This window comes from Xenopus laevis, chromosome 5L (genome assembly GCF_017654675.1).
Source record: "Xenopus laevis strain J_2021 chromosome 5L, Xenopus_laevis_v10.1, whole genome shotgun sequence".
Taxonomy (NCBI): Eukaryota; Metazoa; Chordata; class Amphibia; order Anura; family Pipidae; genus Xenopus; species Xenopus laevis.
In genome coordinates, this window is record NC_054379.1 from 165585710 (window position 1) to 165613127 (window position 27418).

General features: G+C 43.0%; 1 protein-coding gene across 1 annotated transcript in view; it reads left to right on the top strand.

The window, feature by feature from the left end:
• Positions 1-1501: 1501 nt before the first annotated feature.
• Positions 1502-27418, top strand: part of LOC495407 (uncharacterized) — a gene marked incomplete at its 5' end in the record, with an annotated part of 74252 nt that continues 48335 nt past the window's right edge. Inside the window, 4 exon segments of the mRNA NM_001095065.1 lie at positions 1502-1546; positions 18911-19012; positions 24736-24861; positions 26214-26308. Coding sequence (NP_001088534.1) covers positions 1544-1546; positions 18911-19012; positions 24736-24861; positions 26214-26308 — 326 coding nt within the window.

Sequence of the window (27418 nt, forward strand, 5' to 3'; positions counted from 1 at the left end):
TCTTTACCAACACCTTCAGAAGTCCTTGGCTTTCTCAGTTTAGATGATAATAAAACCCACCTAAGGATGCCCAGGGTATTAGAGTTCATGGCCAACAAAGGATCTGAAACACCCAAAACAACAAAATCTAGGATCTTTGTCCTCACTAAGGGGCAGATTTATCAGTGGTCGAACTTGGGTATTAAATTTGGGTATCCTGCGGTCAAAGTAATTTCAGCGATCGATTGAACGATTTTACATCGACTTCCAAAAACTTAGAAAAATGCTCTAAAAGGTCCCCATAGGCTAACAAACCACTTTGGCAGGTTTAATTTGGCGAAGTACGTCGATTATCGAATAGTCGAATATTCAAACGATGTTACTTCGAATCGAAGTCAAACTCGTAGTACTCTATTCGATGGTCTAAGTATCCAAAAAATTACTTTGAATTTTGAATTTTTTTACTTCGAAAATTCCCTCGAATTCACTTTGACCCGTGATAAATCTGCCCCTTAGTCTTCACTAACAGCTTCTTGGACCTTTTTGTTTTCTGCTGTAGTTTAGATGATACTTTGAACCGCTCAATGGTTTCCAGGGTATAAGTAGGGATGGGCGAATTTTTTCGCCTTGTTTCGCCGGATAAAAAATTACGCCCATAGACTTGTATGGTGTCGTGCGTCAAAAAAAAAAACAGACGCACGTCAAAAAAAATTTCACCGCATGACAAAATGTTTTTGACTTCCATAGACTTTAATGGGCGTCTGTGACATTTTGCCCTCTGCGAATTTTTGGCGAAACGAAATGGGTCAAATTCGCCCATCCCTAGGTATAGAACTGAGGGGCAAAAACACCTAAAGCACCAAAGTCTAGGATATGAGTGTAACACATTTTTGAAGACACGGTGCCCACAGTCCTTTCTACCTTCAGATCTGGACCCTCAGACTTGGTCGTCATGTTACAACTCCGTGCAATCCCCAGTAGATCACGTGTTACATAGAACTCTTTTACACTTGAGGGCCCACTCTGTAATGGTGGAAGAGAGGTCAAGGTGAATGAATTACAAGCAAAGGTCAAGCACAGAATATACTGTATATGTGTATAAATATCTATATACAGACAATATGTAGGCTCTAGTAGGCTCAGAGAACTGACACAGAGGATATACGAGGAGCAAATGACCCATTATATATATCTACAAGATGCTTAATGTTCATTTTTACATGAGCATCCCCTTTAATATTCATTTCATTTGCAATAGACAACTCTATAAAGGATGTGACTGTTTATCAGTTCTGATCATCGCAGTCCATTTATAAAGGGTCCATTTCATGTACATAAACACCTGGATACTAGGGAATCCCTGGGACTTTGGATGAGTAGATCAGTTACACATTATCCATGTCCAATGTGAATCTGTAACTAACTTTCCCTGAGCACTTAATCATCAGCTTTCTCATCTCCGTTAAAAGATCCAAGGAGTAACCGTTTTGCCTCTTGTTCCGCTGAGCGACTCTGGGAATATCATCGACGTATTACAGCCCAAGGCCGAGGAGCAGACGATACAATGGTGAGTACAATGAAATTCCAGCAATGTTTCACCCCTCTGTGGGATTTAGTTTGTAAAAAACGTTCTCTACATCCTGAACTTAGATACTTGTGCCAGATCTTTGTCATAATATAGAGCACCAGGCAGCATACAGTAGAATGTGAGCTCTTCAGGTCAGGGGGCAGGATGTGTACAGGATTTCTGTTTAAACAGCTGCTTATTGCTTAAAAAATAATAACAGGGGGGCTGCGTTATTTGTTGGTAAGTACAGCCCCCTATGGCTTTAATACCTGCATGAGAAGGCTGCCCGAGAGGGGGAAGGGCACATTCCCTGGGGGACTTACCTCCAAGCTGTTCATTCACCATTAATAACGGCAGTGAGCGAGGGGCAATAGAACGGCCAGAATTCACGTGTCAGTCACACAGGCACCATCTGTTTATTTGCTTAACTAGTTCTATGGCATTTCCTAAATACCCTGATATTTACTTGTGTATCATTGCCAATATATTCATTATTATTACTGTATTGTGTATAATTACCTGCAATTCTCTGCAGGTTTCATTCAGCAGACTCACTGCCAGATTGGGGAGGGTCAGAATAAAAAGCCAATGATATTGACCTTAAATTGTGTGTGAGTGTGATCAGGGTTTAGATTGTAAGCTCTGCTGGGCCGGGACTGAAGCGGGTGGTGTATAATCTATGTGAAGCTCTATATAAATAAAGGATAATTAGCAGCACTTCCCAGCTATTAAAAAATAATATTGTCAGTATTTTTTATTTGGATTGTGCAGTCCATTTATAGAAATCCACAATTGCAATTAAATACCATGAACAAAACAGCAGCACAGAAAACCATACTTATTTGGGAAATATGTTAACATTTAAATGGGTTGTTCACCTTTGAGTTAACTTTTAGTGTGATGTAGAAACAGATGCAATTGGGGTTTCATTTTTTATTATTTGTGAGTTATTTAGCTTTGTATTCAGCAGCTCTCCAGTTTGCATCTATCTGGTTGCTAGGGTCCAAATAATCCTAGCAACCATGCATTGATGTATATAAGAGACTGGAATATGAATAGGAGAGGCCTGAATAGAAGGATGAGTAATAAAAAGTAACAATAACAATACATTCGTAGCTTTACAGAGTATTTGTTTGTTTTAGATGAGGCCAGGGACCCCATTTAAAAGCTGGAAAGAGTCAGTAGAAAAGGCAAATAATTAAAAAAAACTATAAAAAAGAAATAATGATGGCCAATTGAAAAGGTGCTTACAATTGGCCAGTCTATAACATACTAAAAGTTAACTTAAAGGTGAAGCACAGGGTGCCATTCACATCCCACATCCAAGCCGGCTTATCATTTTGCCCTGGGCTGATGCTTCTACAAAATTGCACCAGGCCTGGGCAAGAACCACTTTAAGAGATGGGAAATAGATGGAAGCTTCGCACTCCCTAGCCAATTACCCCCTGGCCAGTGCTTTATTATAGAAGAGATACACCAGCCCAGGGCAGAAGGATAGCATTTTGGCTCATGGAGGGATTCCCAATAAATTACCACCCCTCAACGTATTAACTTTTTTATTCTGCATTATATTTTCTCCCAACTCTCATTCACATTGCAAAACTGGGTCAGTGCTGTGCCGTACACCACGTAAGGTCACCCTACACGGCTTTCCATAATCTCCCCCACAATCTCACTTTTTAAGCTTTGCCCCCCTTCTCCTGAACAATCACATTCCATAGCCCACAGGACCACTGGACAAAAAAATTGCCCCATTTATTGAGCAAAAACATTGATCAGATGATCAGATCATGAGTGTTTTTGTCCTATAAATGGGGCAACTTGTTTGTCCATTGCTCCTGTGGACGCACCAAGTTATTCCATTTGTTTTTTGTATTACTGGATATGGGGCTGGATATCTCTAGTAATGGTGAGGTCATACCTCCCAACTGTCCCGTTTTCAGCGGGACAGTCCCGCTTTTGACAGCTCAACCTCAAAGCAGTCACGGGTTTGTACTGGAAAGTCCCAACTTCCTCTGCACTGAACAGCCAGAAAAAGATACAATGATTCTAACTTAATTGGCTTTTTGGCAGAGAGCCCAGAACAGCCAGAACAGGTGCAGATACTTTGTAACAATTTTGAGATAAGCAAATAAGTAATTGTAACAATTTAGATAAGGAGGTCCCTTGGGAGAACTAAGACTCAAAGCTTAAAGGGCAATTCACCTTCATTAGCAAAACTGTAATAACTGGAAAAAAAACACAGAAATATGTTCAAACTTTCATAAACTGACATTTTGTAAAATGAACATTAGGAGGTGTGGCCAAAAATGGGCGTGGTTAAACATTTCCCTCTTTTTATTTTCAAAATGTTGGGAGGTATGTGAGGTTGATAAATGGGTGAAATCTATATTCCCAGATTAAATTGTCTGTTTACCAAGGCCAGAGGTAAAACTTTTGTGCCACCTGCGTGAATGAGCCCCACTCAGTGGAATTGTTGCCCATTTATAGAATTTATTGTGATTTACTCTGTAGCTCCAACTACATCAATATGTTCCTCCATGGTCCCGGCCTCCCCATCACTATCTCCAGCCATAAAGCAAAACAATCCCAGTAAAACAGATCCAATCATCTCTTCCTGGAAAACGATCCTGACCCCGCCCCACCTTCCCCCCGTTATTTATCATTTCTGCTGAATCCCACTCGAATTGAACATTTGGTAATTGAAGCGGCAGTAAAATATGACTCATTATCTCGCGCCACTTAATCTCGGCGCAGCGTTGGGCAGAATGTTATGGATTCTTTGCGTTTGAGTGATATCACTTAATAAAATGAAGCCATGCGTGCCTTTCATTTCCTTGTCTATAATCTTAAATCATACGGCCGGATATGCAGTAAATATTGACAAATCGGGGGGCCTGCCTCTATAGGCAATACTCGCAGTCATATATCTCAGCTTAATTGCTTTGCTTCCATTAAATCTTCTCGGACTTCAGTTTGTTTTACAGTTGGAAACAACTCTGCATTCTTTTTACTTACATTAAAAAAATGATATATTAGGGCCATGAGAAAGTACACCATTTAGAAAACAACTGATTGTCACTCTTTGTTCTTCAATGGGGGAGTATGTTTTCTGTTACTCGCATGTCAGTTCTTTCATTTGAAAAACATTGTACAGCTCTGACTTGCTTTATGGTCAGGATTGTAGACTCCGAGGAACAGGGCAGCAGTAGCACAAGATACAGAGCAGGATCAGTTACCCTTTATTTGAAAGGTTTATTTTTGTTATAATACAACCCCCCCTGCCCCACGCATGACTCCAAACGGAAAGGGATGTCATTTGGAATCGGGTTTCCATAGCTCCATGTGGAAGGGGGTGTCCATAACATTTTATGTAAAGGGGTGCACATAGATTCACATTGAATGGGAAACCCATAAACCTTCATAAAATGTATTGCCATAGCTCCAAATTGAAGGAAAAGCCCATATTATTCATGGAAGAGCCACTTGGGTGGCAAAGCCAATAGCTTCACAGGGGAGGTGGTGCACATAGTGCTGCTTGGAAGGGGGTACCCATGACTTCACATGGAAAAAGGTGCCCATAGCTTCACATGGATGGAGTCTCTGTAGCTTCTGTGGATGGCGATGCCAGCCTGACTGTCTTCCTTCTATATGAACTCTTCTAATGCTTGAATTAAGCAATATACTGTATGAACTAAGGGAAAGGGATGACATTAAACCCTATAAGGAGGGTTCCTGCCTGCTCTGTATTTGAAAATAAATCACTAGTTAGAGCCGGCACAAGTTTTATACACTCACTGGCAATGTACTTGCTGGTAAATTAGCCCTAAAAATCCCTCCCTTTCCTTTATCTCCAGCACTGGTCTCCCCTTTTAAGCACATGCCCACCGAGTCTGCCAGTTTCCCTACCCAGTCCACCCAATTTACCTCATATTACCTGCCCCATCCGCCTTTATTCTGCCCAACCTGCCTGTTTTCCCACCCCCATATGCCATAGCCCTACCTATAAGTGATATACACTTGTGCCAGACTGAATGCCACCATACGCAGACCAACTTCTTTAGTACTCAGAACCTTTTGTCCGAATGACCAGAACCACAGAAACTGAAGAAGAACTGTAGCTTCTCTGCACTTCCTTCCATTGGAGCACATGTTCTATCAGGTTTGATAATCCTTGATTCATCAAGTTTGCAAGACTACAGTATCTGTCTGAAAGTCCCACTGAATTGCCATACATTGCCGGATGGTTGGCCAGTATGGTCAAAACCAGCTAAACTGCCCTATGAAATGTGACCAACTTCCGAGATCGTAGAGAAAGTAGGAGCGTTACTATAGAACTTTTTGGAATCAACCATCTAGTTGGACAATAAAAATCTTTCCAGTTTAGTTTTATGTGATTCCTGAAATTTACAGAAGCTGGTAAGCAAATGCTATTGATTGGGAAGTTATATTATTAAACTCTCATTTTGGATACAGTTTGTGAAAGTGTCAGCAGTTAACAACAAACTCTTACAGGAAGGAGAATATAACTGCAACAATCAGCATTCCAAGAAAGGAGGCAAAGTAATTTATTACAACATAGATGCCAGGCATTTGCCTTGTTATATGCACCCAGGTGAAACAACAATCAACAATAATGTGATGAATAGTGACAGAATATACAGCATTGTCTTGGCTGAACCCTAATAACACTCTGGGTAATGATGTGGTGTGTGCACTGGAGACTTTTGTAATACAGTTGATCCCATTCACTAATATTAATAAATTCTAATAAAAAGCTAAAAACCACCGACCTGTACCATGATCCTGTATCCGATGGCCAATATTTAGGGTGGGTGTTTAGATCTAAAAGGTAATGAAAAGGAATACCTAATGTATAAGAAATTTATTTTCAATGGCAAAAAACTAGAGTCGACCAATCGCTCATGATGGGATCTAGCACTAAATTCATATTGTAGCTACTGAAGTAAGTTGGATCCATCCTTTAACTGTGATTCAACCCTCTGTAGTGGGATGTTTGTGGTTTTTGTAGGCTGAGATATCCCAAAGCCAGAAACAAATGAAGAGGAGAAACCCAACTGTTGTTATATTCACCTTCAACCACCATTTCTCCCTCCATTCCAAACTTAATGTATAAGAAATTTATTTTCAAAGGCAAAAAACTAGAGTTGACCACTTGCTCATGATGGGATGAGCCACTAAATGCATAGAGTAACTGCTGCTGGAGTTGGATCTATCCTTTAGCTGGGATCAGCCTGTCTGTAGTGGAATTTTTGATTTTTTGTAGGCTGAGATATCCCAAAGCCAACTGCTGTTATATCTACTCAACCATTAATTCTCCCTCCCCTCTCTTGGACATGAGACCATTGCAGATCACTATTGTCAGGATCAGCCCGGGACTTGAACTCTGGTGGTGCTGTTCTGCTCATTGTAGCACTTACCTCATGAGCCACTGGGGGCTCTCGGGACTGGTCCTGAACTATTGTGTCTATTGTTACTGTTATATGCCTATTCAGTGTTTTCCACCCACCTCGTTTACCCTCATGTGTTTCCCATTTCCTAATCACCTTCCCTTTATAAACCCCGCCCTGAGCTTTGCTCAGGGCTGAGTCATTGATTGTATTCTGTTTGTTCCTGACCTGCGAATCTGAACCTGAATCTGAACCTGAATCTGAACCTGAATCTGAACCTGAATCTGAACCTGAATCTGAACCTGAACCTTGAAAACCTTGTTACCTTGTTTCCTGATTCCTGAAAACCTTGTTACCTTGTTTCCTGAGTGAGTTCCTGTGTTCCCCATTTTTCCCTCACCATCTGGATACCTCGATTAGCCTTTTGCCTGTTCCTGCCTTTTGTGTTTCTGTGTTCCGACTCCAATAAACCTACCATTTACTTTCATCATCATCATGTCTTTGCCTACAATCACCTATGGCTACACCCCTGGGCTCCCACCATATCCACTCCCCTTGGAGTGGCTATCCTCGGTCACAACGGTTCCCCGTTGTGAACGTTACAACTATTTTATGGCCACAAGTCAGTTATGGTTGGGATCCACTGCATGCAAACTCAAATTACATACAATGCCAATAATCCCAGACAACGACAACCAAGAGTTACTGTAACTCAAGTCAAATAGAGTGCCACCATGTGAACTGGCCGCCTACGATCAACACATGAGACAATCTCTTAGTCTCCATACTTGTTGTCTGAGATTATTGCCTTATTATTGCAGAGTATTAAATTGGGAACACAATTAATATATGTTTATACACAGATAGGCACCACAAACCTCCTGATGTGACCACTTATGGCTTAACAAACAAGGCCCTATCCATGTCCCTGTGTATTATCAAGGCAGAGTTGCAATTGACGGAATACAGTGACTTGCAAGAAGCAGTTTAGGAGTAGGGAATGGGGAGGGTTTTCTATCCGTCAGCTCTCGGGGGCAGCATGAGGATCAGTCTGGATTTCATGTCATTTCAAATACAATTTTCATTCTATCAGTGCTTATCATGTTGTACAAATCCTGGTTGAAATAAGGTGCTTAACTGCTTCCAACACTAAATGATTGAAAGTTCTCCAGTCAACACCGGCTTTGTTCCCATTACATTGAGAATGAGCACAGCCACGTGATAGTCAATGGGCTCACTTGTCACCGGGCTTTGATTTATGGCAGCGTTTATACTCTGTCACTGAGCACTTGCCTTTTTCTTTTTAACAAGGAGGTTTATGGAAATTCTATTCTATTCCGGCATAAAAGCGTGAATGAGAAAGCTGTTAGGAATGCTATCTCTACCCCCAATCCCGCTCTGTAAATATACGGTGCATTAAATGCTCAGAAAGGGATAAGTATAATCATCTATATCTGGCTGGGAAATTCAATTTCCATTCTTACGGTATATAACCAGAGCAAAGGTTGGTGCCGGATCCTATGGCACATTGATAGGAAATAGGCAGTATTCATGGCAGGAATTTCTCTTTTTAATGTTATTCCAAGAGTTTTAATGCAGGTAAAGTACTGGCACGTAGCGCTGCTCTTCTTTTGTTCACTGTACTGGCAAGTCAGTACTTCTATTGACACCTTCAGCCCTAAAGAAATATGCTAGAGCTGCGCGTCACTACATGCCGGTACGTGTCTATTGCGAACACCTTCAGCTCACAGGCTGCACTATAGACTTAGTGGCTGATCATTTCACTAATGTTCCCAAATATTACTGCTACGGCTACGCGATTCCTGACCGCACTGTGCATGGAGGGCCGCATTATTATTAATTTCATGACGGAGGCTGCGGGCCGGTGTAAAGTTGAATATGGGCCGCAATTGGCCCCCAGGCCTGACTTTGGACATGCCTGCTTTATACTTACAAAAAATATATAGCGCCTGTCTAATGCAGTCTGGATGTCTAAAGGGCCATAGTTGTTGGGATAAAGGGGCAAATTCACTAAGCGCCAAAGCGACTAACGCTAGCATGAATTCGCTAGCGTTGGGCATTTTCGTTACTTCGCAGATTCACTAACGAACGCTGCCGCAAATTTGCTAGTGTTACTTCGCACCCTTACGCCTGGTGAATTTGCGCAACGGACGTAACCACGCAAATTCACTAACGCGCAAATGATTCTGAACGCTACCTTTTACGCCAGACTTCCTTCGCCACCTCAGACCAGGCGAAGCGCAATAGAGTAGATAGGGATTGCTTCAAAAAAAGTTAAAATTTTTTCTAAGTCCCAAAAAAACCCTGAGCGCAACTTCGGATTTTAGTGAATTTGCAGAGCACTGGCGAAAATACGCCTGGCGAAGTGCGGCGAAGCGGATGCCAGCGCAACTACGAATCTATGTCCCACATAGCCTCCAGTTCACAGGGCACATATATCAAACACAAAAAATATCCCATAAAAAACTCTATAATAAAGTTAAAAAGTTAGCTTTTATTTAACATAGAATTAAAAAAGTAGGCATACAGACCAAGTAGTATTCTGCCTTACGCGTTTCATACCCTCTGGTACTTAAATGCCTATTAATAAGTACCAGATGGTATGAAACGCGTAAGGCGGAATACTAGTAAGTCTGTATGCGTAATTTTTAATTCTATGTTAAATAAAAGCTAACTTTGTAACTTTATTATAGAGTTTTTTATGGGATATTTTTTGTGTTTGCTTTATACTTACCCCTCGGCGCAGATTGTGGCATCCGCCTTCACCACAGCCATCTTTGGGGTCTTCGGCAAGATGAGTGGGAGACCAGCATGTCGGCGCATGCACAGTTGGAGCAGTTTGGCGGTTTGCGACAATTGCCAAAGCGCCGGAAGAAGACACAAAGACCCGGAAGATGGCTGCGGTGAAGTCCAATGCTACAATCTAAGCCGAGGGGTAAGTATAAAGTATGGGGCATTTCCCCGGTGGGGGCAGTTAGGCTGGGGGAAGAGGGAGGGGGGGTCTACCTGAGGTGGGGGGTATGGGTTTTTTTTTTACAAAAGTCTGCTAGAAAATCATATAAACATTAAATAAAGCCAATAGGCTGGTTTTGCTTCCAATAAAGATTAATTATATCTTAGTTGGGATCAAGTACAAGATACTGTTTTATTATTACACAGAAAAAGGAAATCATTTTTAAAATTATGGATTATTTGGATAAAATGGAGTCTATGGGAGAGGGCCTTTCCGTAATTTGGAGCTTTCTGGATAACGGGTTTCCGGACAACAGATCCCATCCATGTACAACTAAAATTATATTTTTATAACTCTGTAAAAATGTATATATGCAAATTAGGGCTCGGATTTGGTTGTGGCTGAATCCTGCTGAAAAAGGCAGAATCCTGGCCGATTCCGGAACCAATTCCTGGTTATGGTACATCTTCCACTGCTTGTTTCATAGTCAAATTGCACTAGAATTCACAAAAAGAGAAGAATAAACACAGGGTCATCTATGAACAGTGGCTAATTTGCTCCTGGGCAGTAACCCATAGCAACCAATCTGTGCTCAGCATTTTTTAGCCAGATGCAAGTTCCACAATAAAAGCTAAAGTTTGCTTGGTTGTCATGGGTTACTGCCCAAGTGAAATCTAACCACTGTTTATTAATGAGCCAGTTTTTCCTTGATGCATATTGTCCCATAATACAGTATAAATGTAGTGCAAATAGCACAATAATATTAACTGAACAAACACTATGTTTAACGTATGTTAAACAGTAATATAAGCCTGGAGATGAAGTGTAATTTGTATACACACACACTCAGTCATATACTAGGGCAGGCTTACAGGGAAAATATACAGCAGCTCTGGACTGGGCATTAAATTAGTCCCTGGCATTTCAAATACACAGAGGATCAAACAGCCCCACAGGGGCACAATAAATAGTGATTGTCTATGGCATCTTACAGTAGCCCCCATACCTCCCAACTGTCCATTTTTTTCCCCTCTTTTGACAGCTCAACACACAGTCCCTCGTTCGTACTGGAAAGTCCCATTTTTTCTCTGCACTGAACAGCCAGAAAAAGAAACAAAGTTTCTAACTTAATTGGCTTCTGGCAGAGAGCCCAGAACAGCCACAGCAACAGATAAGATACTTTTTTAACAATTTCAAGATAAGCAAATAAGTAATTGTAACAATATAAGATAACAGGTCTCTTGGAAAAAGCTAGACTCACAGCTTAAAGGGCATCATGTAAAGGCAAAAAAATTAATTCAGATTTTTACTTTCTTTAATGAAAAAGAAACCTATCTCGAAAACATACTTTAATTAAAAAATGTGCAAAAACCTGACTGTATGCAGTGAAATTCCCCCTTCGTTTACTGCTGTGGATAGGAATTGTCAGACATTCCCTAACTGCTCTGCAGGGAAACAATCATACTTATGAACAGCAGGGGGAGCCCCCGCCTTACTTCCCAGCCATGCAGAACTCAAGCAGCTTTGTTTGTTTCCCTGTAGAGCAGTCGGCGACTGTGTAGAGATTTGTATTGGATTTTATTTTTGCCTTTACATCCCCTTTACTGTTTCCAACTCCAGCTGCAGGGACAAAGATCATGGAGTCAGATTTAAACAAGATAAACTGGGATTCTATTTGGAGGATTATTTTGCTGCAGCCACTGGTTCTGCAGAGTTGGAGAAAGTTTGTATTAAACAATACAAAAACTATAAAATCCACATTAGATTACATGACAACACAGGACCCAGTGCAGTCTGTATATTCTGATTAGTAATCAGTCTTGCTGTATCTGCTTCGGGCAGATTTGACTTGTGCTGTTTTGATAATTTATGGCGATGCCTAAGCAGCCCAGACTACACTGAGCATGTGCACAGTCTTGGTCTTGCAAAGATGTATAACAAAGTTACAAGATGGTGACTTCCTGTGGCCAATTTTGAAAGCATAAATCATTTGTTTGATTAGGCTTGTGGTGCAGTAAGTTCATGTTTATGTTTAGTATAAAAAATACACCATTTCTGGCCTTATTCTATTTTACACTTTACTTCCCCTTTAAAGGGCAATTCACCTTCATTAGCAAAACTGTAATAACTGAAAAAAACCACAGAAATATGTTCAAACTTTCATAACCTGCCAAATTTTGTAAAATGAACATGGTAATTAGGGGGTGTGGCTACAAAAATGGGCGGCAACTTTTTTGTCCCTCTTTTTATTTCCAGAATGTTGAGAGGTATGTCTCTGCATGTGCTAAAATCCACATATTGCCAGTCCGGGCCTGATATCCACTGCTATTATTTGCCAGACACACAGACACATAACTGAATCAGATAAGAAGTGCTGCACCCAGAAACACAACAGGATCTCACACGCCTGATGTCCCACATTTCCCCTAGGGCAGATCATCTGCTCCTTTCTAAGAACATGAGGTTATTATAATATAATATATAATAAACAGCCAGAAATCAAATGGGCCAGGCTGAATCACTAGAACAATGGGACACACACACATAATAAGTGATGAATGGGCTGGCACAAACCGGATCACACTCCAAAAATAGTAAAAAAGTCTTTTATTGGAACAAAAACATCACGACAGAGGCCTTACGCATTTCAGGCCATAGGGGCACTTAGCCATAGGCTAAACACACACATATATATTTACTAAAAAATACCAAACATTACGTTGAAACATGACTGAATATTGATCACATACAATGTTATAATACACAAGTACATAAGATACACACATGCTGCTGTAACACTGACAGTCTGGGGGAGGAATTCCACGGGTGATTTTGGTGCGATCCGAAACGCTGCGCAAAAAACTCAGGCGTCACGACGGATGCGACGGAAATAAGTTAAGCAACAGGAACGTCGGATGGTGTTGCAGCGTACGGGACGCGACTGTCGGATCAGATGAACGCTGCAACTTCATCCGACATTTCCATCTCTTGCCTCATTTCCGTCACATTCGACATGACGCCTGTGTTTTTGCGCAGTGCGTCGGATCGTGCCGAAATCACCCGTACAGTTCCTCCCTGACACTCACTTCTCACAACTTCTGAATTTTCTGAACTTCACTGACATGATCGTCTGCAGCTGCCTGGAGTCCCCACCTCCCAACCTGCAGGCTTTTTTCAGGTAGATAACCTGCTGCAAATGTGACCCTGCTCGTTTTAATCCGCCCAATGAGTCTGCTCCGGGATGTGCAAACTGGGCTTTAAACTTCTTTTGGCTGCTGACTTCCCTCCTGTACTCGGCCCCGTTGGAGGTGCAGCTCTCCTGGCAACTCACAGCCGCAAGTGCTACTTTCTCCCCAAAGACTCCTCCACATGTACCTCAGTGTCAGTCAAGGGTGGATCATGAATCGAGAATGGAGTCATCCCAGCCAGGACCTCCGGACAGTGTTGGACTGGCCCACCTGGATACCAGGAAAAGTCCCGGTGGGCCCAGGAATCAGTGGGCCTCTTGTTTTAAACCATTTGGCCTATTTCATGGTCATTCCCTATTTATTTATGGGAACAAAGAGGCTTGATAATGGAAGAATCAAGTATAGTATGTCGAGAAAAGAGAATAGGAGAATAAAGAGGTTGAGTGAGGAGAGGAGATATAGTAGTTTGGAAAGTGGGCCCTCAGCCTAAGGTCTCTGGTGGCCCCTGGCATCCCAGTCCGACACTGCCTCAGGATCCGGCCAGCCATCCTAACTTTAATTGGCCATCTTATGGTTAAAGAAGCGCTGAACTGGTCTAAAAGTTTAGAAACTAACCTGATGAGGTGGTGTATGTGCAGGAACACCCTAGAAGTGTACAAACAGCAGCCGCTCACATCCGTCTCCACCAGTGTGTAATCCAACATGGCCGCAGACACATCAGATCCGGGCACCACCAATATAGCGGCCAAGAACTCTTATGCAGGTTGTTGAGTGACTCAGGCACGGGCCAATGGGAAACACCCGGGAAAGAACCTCTAAAACTCCGATCCCATGGCCAACTACTCTTTCGTGCCAAAAAGAGAAAAACGCGCAGGGCTGCCGTTTTCCTACTTGGTCCGGCAGCCTGTCACAAAATTTAAAGACTCGGTCAGGGTTGGCCACTTCCAATCGCCTCCGCCCCCCAGCTGCAGGTTTCTAGCGCTGGCCACGGCACAGAAGCATGGGGAGCTTAGAGTACCCAGTGTGCGCCCCTAAAACTTTGCCGCTCTAGGCCCAGGCCTTTGTGGAATCGCCACAAATCCGGGCCTGGACACAGTAGCTCAGCCTTCATAGAATCAACCAAAATGTAGCACTAATTTGGATTGTCCAGGCCAATGGGGTTAACAAGCAGCTAGTATAATAGAGCATGGGTTCCACTGAACTCTATCACTTAAGGCAGGGCCTCCGTAAAATGGAAGAAATGAAGGTGCGGTGTAGTGCAACTACAACTCCCACAGGCTACCGTACTTTAACCAATAAAGAAATGGGTGCCAAGAGGTTCTTGCAGTCAAGCAAAATAACTTTATCTGTCAGAGACAAATGATCCACAGGTTACTTACATCAGTAAAGAGGCATTTGCAGAATATATAGGCACTCAGCTCAGGCATGGGCGCATTTTAATGAAGGCTAAGCCTCCCCAAACCTGCAGGGTAAATGTCCTTAAAACTGGGTGATTTGAAAGACTGAAACAGTGATACTGTGCAATAGAAAGCAGTGACTTTGTTTTACTTGCAGCTCCCCCGCCATACCTCCCAACTGTCCCGTTTTAAGAGGGACAGTCCCTCTTTTGACAGCTCAATCCCTCGTTTGTACTGGAAAGTCCCGTTATTCTCTGCACTGAACAGCCAGAAAAACAAAGTTTCTAACTTAATTGGCTTTTGCCAGAGAGCCCAGAACAGCCTCCAGGTGCAGATAAGATACTTTTGTAACAAGTTTGAGATAAGCAAATAAGTCATTGTAACAATATAAGATAACAGGTCTCTTGGGAGAAGTTAGACTCACAGCTTAAAGGGCAATTCACCTTCATTAGCAAAACTGTAATAACTGAAAAAAGCCCACAGAAATATGTTCAAACTTTCATAACCTGCCAAATTTTGTAAAATGAACATGGAAATTAGGGGTTGTGGCCACACAAACGGGCGTGGTCATTTCCCTGCAATACACAAAGCAACTTTTTTGTCCCTTTTTTTATTTCCAAAATGTTGGGAGGGGTGTGTTAGTCTGACACAGGAGATCAGCTGACTGAGGGAGGGGGCGGGACCTGCAGAGCTCAGAGCTGATCTTCCTGCAAGAAGCGCCACATGATAAAGAAGCCTCAGGTGTAGCAACATGTGCAGCATCTACAGGACTGAAGTGAGTGAAAGAAATCCCAAGTAGTTATACTTATTTATTCCACTAACCAGGCTGCCAGTTTCTCACGTATATTTATTTATGATGTCACTTAAACATTGCACAAACATTCAGACACTGAGGCAATGAGGATGGAGCAATGATTTGCTGTGTTTAAAATGTGTATTTGCAGCTCCTTTTATCTCATGCTTACAATGTATTTCATCTAAGTCTACAGAAAGCATTTTAGGACATCTTCAGAAGAACACACGCTCCTGCATGCGCTCTCGTAAAGTATGCAGACTTGTCTCTTATTCTACTCACATATACGAAGAAACTGCAGTCACTCCTCTGTGCTGCCCACATTTGCTGTTGAAATCTCCCCCCTCGTGGCTCATTCCTCAGCCCTCATTACAAAATCCCTCCGTCCTCAGCCCTCCCTCCTTGGTCCTCATTACAAAAGTCCTCTGTCCTCAGCCCTCCCTCCTCAGTTATCAGCCTGGCTTATGGGCTGAGGATGGAGGGATTTTGTAATGAGGGCTGAGGAGGGAGGGCTGAGAGCCGAGGAGGGAGGGGTGAGGAGGAAGGGCTGAAAGCTGCAGAGAGAGGGCTGAGAGCTGAAGAGGGAGGGCTGAGAGCTAAAGAGGGAGGGCTGAGAGCTGAAGAGGGAGGGCTGAGAGCTGAAGAGGGAGGGCAGAGAGCTGAAGAGGGAGGGCTGAGAGCTGAAGAGGGAGGGCTGAGAGCTGAAGAGGGAGGGCTGAGAGCTGAAGAGGGAGGGCTGAGAGCTGAAGAGGGAGGGCTGAGAGCTGAAGAGGGAGGGCTGAGAGCTGAGGAGGGAGAGCTGAGGAGGGAGGGCTGAGAGCTGAGGAGGTAGGGCTGAGAGCTGAAGAGGGAGGGATGAGAGCTGAAGAGGGAGGGCTGAGGAGGGAGGGCTGAGAGCTGAGGAGGGAGGGCTGAGGAGGGAGGGCTGAGAGCTGAGGAGGTAGGGCTGAGGAGGGAGGGCTGAGAGCTGAAGAGAGAGGGCTGAGAGCTGAAGAGGGAGGGATGAGAGCTGAGGATGGAGGGCTCAGAGCTGTGAAGAGAGGGCTGATAGCTGAGGAGGGGGGGCTTTTGAAATGAGGGCTGAGAGCTGATGACTGAGGAGGGAGGACTGAGGAATGAGCCACGAGGGGGGAGATTGCAACAGCAAATGTGGGCAGCACGGATGTATGACTGCAGTTTTGGATAAGTGAGTAGAATAAGAGACGAGTCTGCATACTTCTTGTTTACGAGAGTGCATGCGTGTGTTCTCCTGAAGATGTCCTAAAATGCTTTCCGTATAAGTCAGTTTGCTGCAGTTTTACCCCTTCCTGCCCTGACTGAAATGCCGAGATGGGCTTGTCACAATGGAATCCTGTGATGAAACTAGAGGACAGGGAGGAGGACAGTGAGTGAAATAATAAAGCAAGAAAATACTGCTGTGTGGTTTTTCATTTAGAGACACTAGTCTAAGTCTGGATCTGTTTCATATATTTTCTTAGGTGAAGGTTTCCACTAGGTTCACAAAAAATATGTCTGACATATACTGTGTTATACTTGATGTTTACTCTGCATTTATTTGTCTGTGTTTGTCAGGAATGTTATACTCTATACACGGAACTAGTTTATTTTATCACCGCTATTACTGGATTTTATATAAAAGCTGGTAAACAATATATATATTTATAGAGAGAGAGAGAATTCACAAAGGGATACTATTAACCATAGCTTTGGTTTGATGGATACCTATAATCTAAAAAATGAGAGAGACATTCCAGATGGGGCACACAATATTTGTTTTAAAGGAGAACTAAAGCCTAACTAAAGAAGTAGGTAGAAATGTTGTACATGATGTTTTGTGCTTCTGTACCAGCCCACAGGGCCGGGCCGCGCCGCACAGGCGCCCAAGGCAAGCCGGCGGACGCGGCGCCGGTTTAGCACAAGTGTGCATGCGCAATGTGGCGCTCGCGTGAGCAAGAAGCGGTGGTTTTTCTTCTTTCGCTCTTCTGCGCATGCGCAAATTAGTACGAATGTGCGCTTGCGGAGAGAAATGTAATTACGCGCATGCCCAGGAATCCATAAAAACCGCAAAGAGTCGGGCACTGGACTGGGGTTAGGCGACAGACGAGGCGCGTGCCTGGCACCCCCCAGCTTTGCGCCCTAGGCACGTGCCTACTCTGCCTACCCCTAGTTCCGGCCCTGCCAGCCCAAGTCAACCACAGCCCTTCAGCAGTAAAGATCTGTGTCTCCAAAGATGCCCCAGTAGCTATGCTGAACCTTTAAGTTGGTTCAGCATATAAATGATGGCATTTGTAGCCATATTTACTGTTAGGGTTCAGTTCTCTTTTAAGAAACGATCCCTATCAAGCACTGTGGCCTGTGCACTGGGAGGGATCCCCTGGTGTGGACAGCCGCATTGAAGCACACACATTTATTGAGTGAGGTGACTGACTATAGCACTTTATAGGGGACTTTTCCTAAAAAAATACTATTGTTTCCCCTATCTGTACTGAAGGCACTCTTAGCCTGTACCTCTGCTAGGGGAAACAATTTTTTGGTGATAGGCAATCTTTAATTAGCCTTCACAAACTCAAAAGTCACCCTCTGCCTATGTGAGACAGTATATCAGAGGCAGATGCAGGTGAATTCCCTGAGGAAGTAGTCAAGGCAGTGCAGCACCTCCAGGCAGAAATAGCTCACACGTGGTCTGGATCCCACCCAGTGGAGGGGTCAGGGAGGAGAAGCTAAAGCCTGACACCCTATCCACTGTGTCCTGCAAATTTTTCAGCCTGGGAAGCTAATCCCTGATACACCTCCTTGATGGAGCACAAAGCTGCTCTTTATCTCTTCCCTCACTGTCTTACTCTCCTAGAGAGTCTATAACATTATATTCCTGCCACTCACTAGCCTCATTCACCGGGTCCCTGCTCCCCGACTTCCACACTAGAGATTCAGGTCCCTCTTGGGCTTTACTGGGCCTTGTTGTACCCAGGCTCCATGGAAACATCCAGCTGGGTCAGACACCAGAAGCCAAAGAGGATGCTCAGCCCCTTTTCACTCACTATACCAAAGTTTGACAGGAAGTGGTCACAACACCTCTTGGCCAATAACTAGGATATGTAAATTACAACTAGCTACATGGGCATCTGCCCAGCCAATAGGGAGATCAGGAAGTGAAGGGATTTAAAGCCATAGGGGCAAATTAACCATATGGGTGCCTACACAGAGAATACCATTTGCTGCCTGTGGACTTGTCACCTCCGGTACTTGGGCATTGACATGCTCTTACATAAAGCAGCAGAATGATAGGCTACAGTGTATAGATCATTGGTCCCTTGCTTTATGCTAAACCCCTGGCTCCATTGGAGTTATGGCACCTACAATAGAAAGGTCTCTATTCCCACAGCAGATTACCTTTGACTTGTGGCCCCAAGTCGCTGTAGAAGTGCAGGTCAGCAAGGGGCCACAATTATCTGAGACTGAGCAGTCCCTTTGGAATATCCCTGGCTATATCTGTATCATTAGTTCAATCATTTGGGGAATAACTAAATAAAGCCGTTTGCCTTGGACGATGAAAGGTGCCACTCAATTCCTCTGTGATTTACTTGTGTTTTATTTCATTCAGGTTCTTGGTCGTGGAGGATACAAGTTCGAGAACTGGGCCCAGACATACGGCTCCAGCCCAGAGCTTTACTTCCAGCCCACGTGTGTAGAGGAAATAAAGGAAGTGAGTAAATATCAATATTATTGTTCATTCACACTGATGTACTGGTTACACCTGTCCTGTACTTGTGAAAAGTTTGTACCTTGGTTCCAACGTATTATAGATATTATATAGTGGATAATATACCCCCTACTGTAATTTATAAAGATATTATGTCACCGAGGAGTTATGTGACCCTATAAAAGGACGAGGCCGAAGACCAAGTGCTTTTATACAGGTCACATAACTCCGAGGTGACTTCTAATATCTTTATAAATTTCAGTAGGGGGTACATTATGCATTATAATCTACATTTTGTGTGAAATGCCGCGAGGGGGGTGGAGGGGTCGGCGTCCAATTACGGTCGCCGGAATCCAATTCAGGCGCGCCGGCGTCCAAATTGGAAGTGCGGCGTCAAATTCGGATGCACTGCGTCAAATTCGCCGGCCGGGGACCCCCTGATATAAACAGCACTTTCTGACGTCAGAACGCGCCGTTTATAAGGTTATATTTTACAGTCTGGTCCCATAGGGAAATGACCAGACTGTAGATATATATATATGTAATGCTTTCTTGGCCTATTCTGCCAATTAGGAGTTAAGGGTGACCAGCTAGGTAGTGAGCATGGGTTACATTGCGAATCCTCACCCAGGGCAGAGCCTTCGCAGAATGGAAGCTTCCCCTTTAAACTGTAGTTAGACTACAACTCACAGGCATTTAAGTGGAAAATAGAATAATGGACGCCAGGAGGTTCTTAAAAGGTAAAACAGGAGCACAGATTTATTATGCCAGAGGCAAATGACCACAGGTTTACTTACAAAATAAGTAGGACACAGTAGATGGAATCGCTTTGGACATTACAAGGTTCACAGTCAGACAGATGCGACTCCCAAAGGATATTGCAGATAGGTGTACATCAATTCCCAGTTCAACCGACGTTGCACAGTGAGGGGATCGGGATCGATCAGGTAGGGTACAGGTAGTCCTTTGCTCACCTAGATGCCTATCAACTGAGTTCCCTGCTCTAAAGGCAAACAGGCCTTCTGGAAAGCTACTTCCTCCTACAATCCTCGTTGGAGCGACAGCTGCTTTTTCTGCTACACCTCTCTGTCTCACTCTCCTAGAGAGTCTATAACAAGATCTTACTATTTTATCTGTTCCTCGTTCACGGGGTTACCTGGTCCCCGACTTAGCACCAAAGGTGTCCGGTCCCTCTGGGGTAATTGCTTACTGGGGCCTATGGTGATCCCAGGCTCAATGGAGATTCACCCAGCAGCAGCACCAGGAGCCAAAGAGGAAGAGGCCACTCCCTGCACAACACTTTATAGCAGTGTGGCAGGGGAGTGTCATTACACTCTTTGTCCAATAGGTGAGGGTGTTACACTTTACCAGTTATAAGGGCTTGGCCCAATAACAAGGGAAAAGAGAACTACATACAGTACAAAAGGTAGGAGATTAACTCTATAGGGATAGGATATCCTATAGGTCCCTATATATATATATATATATATATATATATATATATATATATATATACATATCCTGAACCCCAAATTATTTCCATTCTCCAAAATGGAACCCCTATAATGTCATCTGGTTGATAGGGTCAGTGACCACCGGCAACCAAAAAGTAGACTGACTGTAAGGGAAATTCTATTGCAGATTGTTCTTTTGTCTGATGTTCATATCAGTGTAGTCTAAAATTCTCCTTTAATCACAGCGATAAAGAGAGTCTTTAGGAGATGTTCCCTATGGGTATATTAATCCCCCGGCTGAGAGCTTTATGGGATCTCTATCAGCCTCTCCTCCCCTTCAGTTTGTGGGTCTCACTGCTGCCATTTATCTCCATAAGGAAAGTGCGTCTGCGCCTGATGAAAGGGGATACGGAGATCTGCGCAGCAAATCAAATGGAAAAGCAGCTTCCCCTTATGTTTTATTATTGTAGATTTTGTGTTTCACACTCAGTGAGTCAACATTAAAGCAAGAAAGGAACAATATGCCCATGTGATTAGTGTGGAGCTTTTATAATCCAGCGGGAAGCACATTAAACCCCCGTCCTTTCATTATCGATGCTGTTACAATGCTCATTGTGATTTGTGGGCTATTAGAGAACAGAAATATAATCTATAATGGGATATATTATAATTTAAATTACCTTACCGATTACATTTGTTCTGTTTATATAAACATGTCTCTTATGGAGTTGAAATCCTGTTCCTATTGTCCTGAGTCTGTTTATCTTGCCTGGGGTCTGTATGTAACGGGGCCTGGTGGCTGGAGGACAATACAATTAAATTCATTTGTGTGGCATTTTGTGCAAGAAGTAGTCAAGGTATATAATGGGGCGATGGACCAGGGCAGACTTTTATTGAAATCCACTTCTTGCAGTGGCATAAATGTATAAATAAATGTACTGTTGTCACTGATAGAAAGAGACGCAGTTGTGTAAATGCATTGAAAGTGAAGAAGTGTACTTTATAGGATTCAAATTAGTAATATGAAGGTCAGGAAAGACTGAAACCACACCTGACCCTAACCTCACCCTAACCTGCACCGACCCTAACCTGCTCCTGACCCTAACCTGCACCTGACCCTAACCTGCACCTGACCCTAACCTGCACACGACCCTAACCTGCACACGACCCTAACCTGCACACGACCCTAAACTGCACCTGACCCTAACCTGCACACGACCCTAACCTGCACACGACCCTAACCTGCACCTGACCCTAACCTGCACCTGACCCTTACCTGCCCACGACCCTATCCTGCACTTGACCGTAACCTCCATCCGACCCTAACCTCCATCCGACCCTAACCTACAAAATGGTGCCAGGCTACAGACCAGGGGACTGGTTGCTGACTCAACGATAATAGTTTCACAACAACCACTTCTCCAAAGGTTCCCTATAATTCTCTCACACAGCCAGGGCATAACTACAGAGGAAGCAGACCCTGCGACTGAAGGGGGGCCCATGAGGCCCTAATTAATGAGCAATTTCGGAATATTTTGGTAAAACAGAACAATCTCTGGATATGTTGGGGCTCTAAAATGAATTTGCTGTGGGGCCCAGTAACATCTAGTTAAGCCACTGCACACAGTGTTCCTCTCATGAAGCCTCCAGCACCCCTGTTATGGGGAAATGCACAGGTTGAGTGCCGTTAGTTGTTCAGGGGGTTTCCTCTCCTAATTATCCCTTTCGACCTGTTCCTCTGAAATGTCCATCATACAGTGCCCAAACTTCTTCCCAGTCTCACTACAACCTACACCTACAGTCTTCCCTCTAACCTACACCTGAATGATCTTAATTCCCTAACTGGCGCATACTCACCCGAGCTCTTCCCCACAATACTCACTCCTCATAGGGACAACAGTCTGTCTTTGCTAGTTAGTCTCTCTAACTCTCACTCCCCACTACTAAGAACTTATTATTCCTAAAGGAAACACCCTCCAACCACACGCCACAACTGTCAACTTTAGGGGTTGTTGCCACTTCCTGGCTGTGCTGTAATATTGCCCAACTATGTATTAAATAAATCCTTACATGCAGAACTGACTTATAAATAACCCCCGCCTGGCCCATAGTATTACAATTCTTATTAGGGTAGGACTACATGGACGTTTTCACTCGTTCCAACGCGCTGCGACAAAACGTAGCGTGCAGCGTCTGTATCCGACAGTCGTGTCAACGCTGCGACTTCATCCGACATTTCTATCTCTTACCTTATTTCTGTCGCATGCGTTTTTGTCGCAGTGCGTCGGATTGCACCAAAAAGTCCATGTAGTCCTACCCTTAGGGCCTTGGTTCAGAGAGCAGTGCACATATGCAAGACCAGTAATCTAAAGCAACCAATCAGGAGTTTGCTTCTTTAATTCTAACTGAAATAGTTCAATAATTCATAGCAACCAACCAATCAAGTTTAATTGCATTATTCAAGCTGCACCCGTTGCCCATAGCAGCCAATTAGATATACAATTGTTGAAGAGTGGTTTATTAAAAGGGTATGTTCACCATTAAATAAATTATTCAAAGCAACTCTTCAGTTGGTCTTCGTTTAGCCTTTCTATTCTACCTCTTTCTTGCAACAAAGGTTATGTTGGGCCTAGGGATGCACCGAATCCACTATTTTGGATTCGGCCGAACCCCCGAATCCTTCTTGAAAGATTCGGCCGAGTACCAAACTGAATCTGAATCCTAATTTGCATATGCAAATTAGGGGTGGAAAGGGGAAAACACTTTTTACTTCCTTGTTTTGTGAAAAAAAGTCACGTGATTTCCCTCCTCATCCCTAATTTGCAAATGGAAATTAGGATTCGGTTTGGCTGGCCAAATCTGAATCCTGCTGAAAAAGGCTGAATCCTGTTCGAATCCTGGATTCGGTGCATCCCTAGTTGGGCCCCATGCTGGAAGATCTGACCTATATTGGGGGGGGGGCCCATATACAGTGCAAACCTTACTATACTAATGCAGTTATGTTTCCTTGATGGGAAATCAAGGAATGTGTTGAGCAGCAACAACTGTTTGTTATAGAAATGATATACTGTATATTATCTACACTATTCATCTCCCACTAACAATGTAATATCTGCAGAATATTAAATAAAAGTCAAAGAAGAAAAAAAGTGTAAAAATATTCAATTATCATAGCCCGTAAAAATTATTTATTAGCCATCATATAATGAATGAGTCTTCTGCTGCAATTATATTGGCTTTATAAGAGAAAAATGTCTTCATCATCAATTACCCATATAATTATGTGAGCACGGCAGAGTGTAACTGGCCCATTAAGTTGAATAACTGTTACACCGGGTCCTCTGTGTGTCTCAGTGACTTCCATACTGCCTTATACATATATATATATATATATATGGAGCTAAAATATTAAAGGACTAGTAGGGCTAAATGACAATGATAAATGTAACTAGACTTGCAATTAATTTTGATCTTGTATGTGTATAAATCCATTATTTTAACCAGAAAGACATATTTATAGAAGTGTGATTTCTTTCAACTCAAGCAGGGTTCCGCCATATTGTATTTATTGGGTAAGCGAAGCCCCGCCCAGTCTAGTTAAGTGACGTATTGATCACGAAACGCGTCAAGCTACACTCTCCCTGCCCGCTTGTATACATCGTTTTAGCATGGATTAATAAAGTTGAACTTTTATTTTATATTTGGTTCCACCTTGGATGATTTTTACCCGGTTGCCACCCTTCTGCTTGAACCTTATGAGATTTTGGTCTGGCCCTAGTCTTAGCTAATATATATTTATGAACTGTGACTGAAGGCTGTCCTTATCATTAAACCTAATGAGGCAATTTGGTGGATTTTGGCATTACCACCCTACTGTGTGCCAGACATGCCCAACTGATCCTTCCAGACTGTGGATATACCTTGTTGGCAGGTGCATGACACATCAGCAGATAAGGCTCTTCTGGTTGCTTGGGTCCTCATATTGTTTGGCCTTCAGCCCACACAAAGCAATAAAAAGTAGCTATATGGACTATATCCATCCATAGTTACTATTATTAATACTATTATTCCATAAGGATTACTAATCATGCCCCTTAGTGTGGTATTTTGTGTCTGCATTGAAAAGCTAGGGTGGCAGTAGGGTGTATGAAGTGGAAGCCCTGTACCATGTGTATCCACTATGTAGGACAGTTTATTGGTTTATTTATGTTATATTCAGCTGCTGTGGTTAAACTGGGGAGGTCAAATAACCAGTTCCTGTCTGTATTTCAGATTCTCGATCTGGCTCGTCAGAGAAGCAAAAGAGTGAAGGTGGTGGGAGGCGGTCACTCTCCGTCGGACATAGCCTGCACTGATGACTTTATGATCCGAATGGATAAGATGAACAGAATTCTCAAGGTACAATGTGGGAAGAGTAGGGGCTGTTATAGCAGCCAAGGGATGGGCAGATTCATATTAATCCTCCTGGTTTGAGAATGAGATGCTGGACAGGTGGGGTCCCCATACTTTTAGCCACAGAATGTACATATACTGCATATACTGTATATATATACACTCACATATATTCATTCTTGTTCTATGACAGTGAAGTCCATGTAATACCTTTCAAGAAAAAAACAAAGCCATTCTTTCTCCATTCTTCTACCCACTCACCACACATGCTTTCCAAGCAAACAATTATTATTCTATAAAAATGACATTGTCCTAAGAAGCACTTTGATTTAATAGGAATATATGAATGGGATCATGGCTGTGTTGAGACTCCCTGTTCCGCTGTGATTGTTCCATAAGGAAGGGCCGGGGCAGGTGCAGCACATCCCTGCAATGAATAAGCCATTCAGTTAATGTGCCTATTGGAGCTGGAGAACATGTCGGCAATAGGAAAGGCACATTAAGGAGCTGTAATATGCCAGATGCCTCCGGATGCTTTCTGGATGTTCCGATGTGAAGTAAATATTCATTTATCAGCAGCAAGCTAAAGTTCTTCTGCATGGCAATGAATTAAGAGAACTCCTCCTTTCAGCTCATTAGGAGCCAGGTGTGGCTCATAAACTAATTACTCATTCATGTCGTACTTCACGTTCACGTTTTCTCAAAGTCTGTACTGATTCATGTAGTTAATAAGGACAGGGAGTTCTTGCGAGTGTCAGATTTTTAGATTTCTAATGGAAATGGGGATTTGCTCTTAAGAGCAGGCAAGGGCAGGGTTTAGGTGGGACTAAGGCCCACCCCCATGGGCACAAAAATTATTAGCCTGTTGATCATCTAGGCTTTTAGGTAAAAGGTCCCTGCCATCAAGTAGAATGGGGCACCAATGAAAATGAAATGGCTTGGCTACACATGATCACGCCCTTAATCAGCACCAGTGCAGTAACCCATAGCAACTGCATACATATATGCCTCCTTGGGTGTGCATGAGTAGCAAACACTTTTGCTGTATCTTCATGGTTGCTATGGGTTACTGCAGGGAACAGATTAGCCCAATGTTGGTAAATAAGCCCCAGTGTGTTTTTGCTACAAAGATGAATATGTCATGAGATTCCTATTAAGCCGAAATAGGGGAGATAATAAATCTGTTTACACATTATCGAGCTCCAGCAGAATTAATGCAATGCTCATTAGTTATTATAATGAATTGAAAATGATTCCACTTAACTCAAAGCTATTAGAGTAATTAGTAATGAGCATTGCGTTATTGTATGAAACACAAGTGTAATTGGCTTTTATTAGGCTTTGCTTTGTTTCCCCAGGTGGATAAGGAAAAGAAGCAGGTAACAGTGGAAGGTGGCATGCTCCTGACCGATCTCAACAAGGAATTAGATAAGCGTGGCCTGGCTCTGTCCAAGTGAGTACAGACCATGGAGTTGATGTTTATAGTCTTCCTTTACTGCAATTAATCTTTATGCTTCATGGTGGCTAAAGTCCTGGTTTCCAATGCCCCCTAAGACACCTTCACTTACTTAAAGGTCTTACCAAGAGTAGCACATGGATGTCAACTATTCTCCATCTGTAGGAAAACCAACCATAATGTTCCTACAGCAGATTCATACATCTCATATCAGCAGAACCACCTGGTTTGACACTAGATACTACCAGGCAGTTACTTGGATCAATCTGGGTTACTAATCTCAGGGTCATAGTTAGAGTAGAGGGGCTACCAGCAATGTAGAAAGACACGCCATAATCTGTTGCAATTCAACAACAGCTGGAGATCTGAAGAGATCTGAAGATTAGGCTTGTATGTAACCAAGAATGATATGAAGGCCTGGATTTGTGGAAAGGCCACAAGACTTGGGTCTAGGGAGGCAGCACCGGAGACTGGGGACTGGCCAGACAGATCTAAACAGCTGTTTGACTGTCCCACCTGCCCAGTCCCCTCTACTCCTGGTGGGAAGAATTTTAAAGCTGATGGTTAAATTAAGGAATGTTGGCCTGGAACATAGTATTTGTACCTGGATAGAGAACTGGCTAAAAGATAGACTACAAAGAGTGGTGGTAAATGGAACATTTTCTAATTGGACCAGTGTTGTTAGTGGAGTACCGCAGGGCTCTGTACTAGGTCCCTTGCTTTTCAACTTGTTTATTAATGACCTGGAGGTGGCCATTGAAAGTACTGTTTCTATTTTTGCAGATGAGACTAAATTGTGCAGAACTATAGGTTCCATGCAGGATGCTGCCACTTTGCACAGTGATTTGTCTAAACTGGAAAACTGGGCAGCAAACTGGAAAATGAGGTTCAATGTTGATAAATGCAGGTTATGCACTTTGGCAAAAATAATATAAATGCAAGTTATACACTAAATGGCAATGTGTTGGGAGTTTCCTTAAATGAGAAGGATCTTGGGGTCTTTGTAGATAACAAGTTGTCTAATTCTGGGCAGTGTCATTCTGTGGCTACTAAAGCAAATAAAGTTCTTGTATAAAAAAGGGCATTAACTCAAGGGATGAAACATAA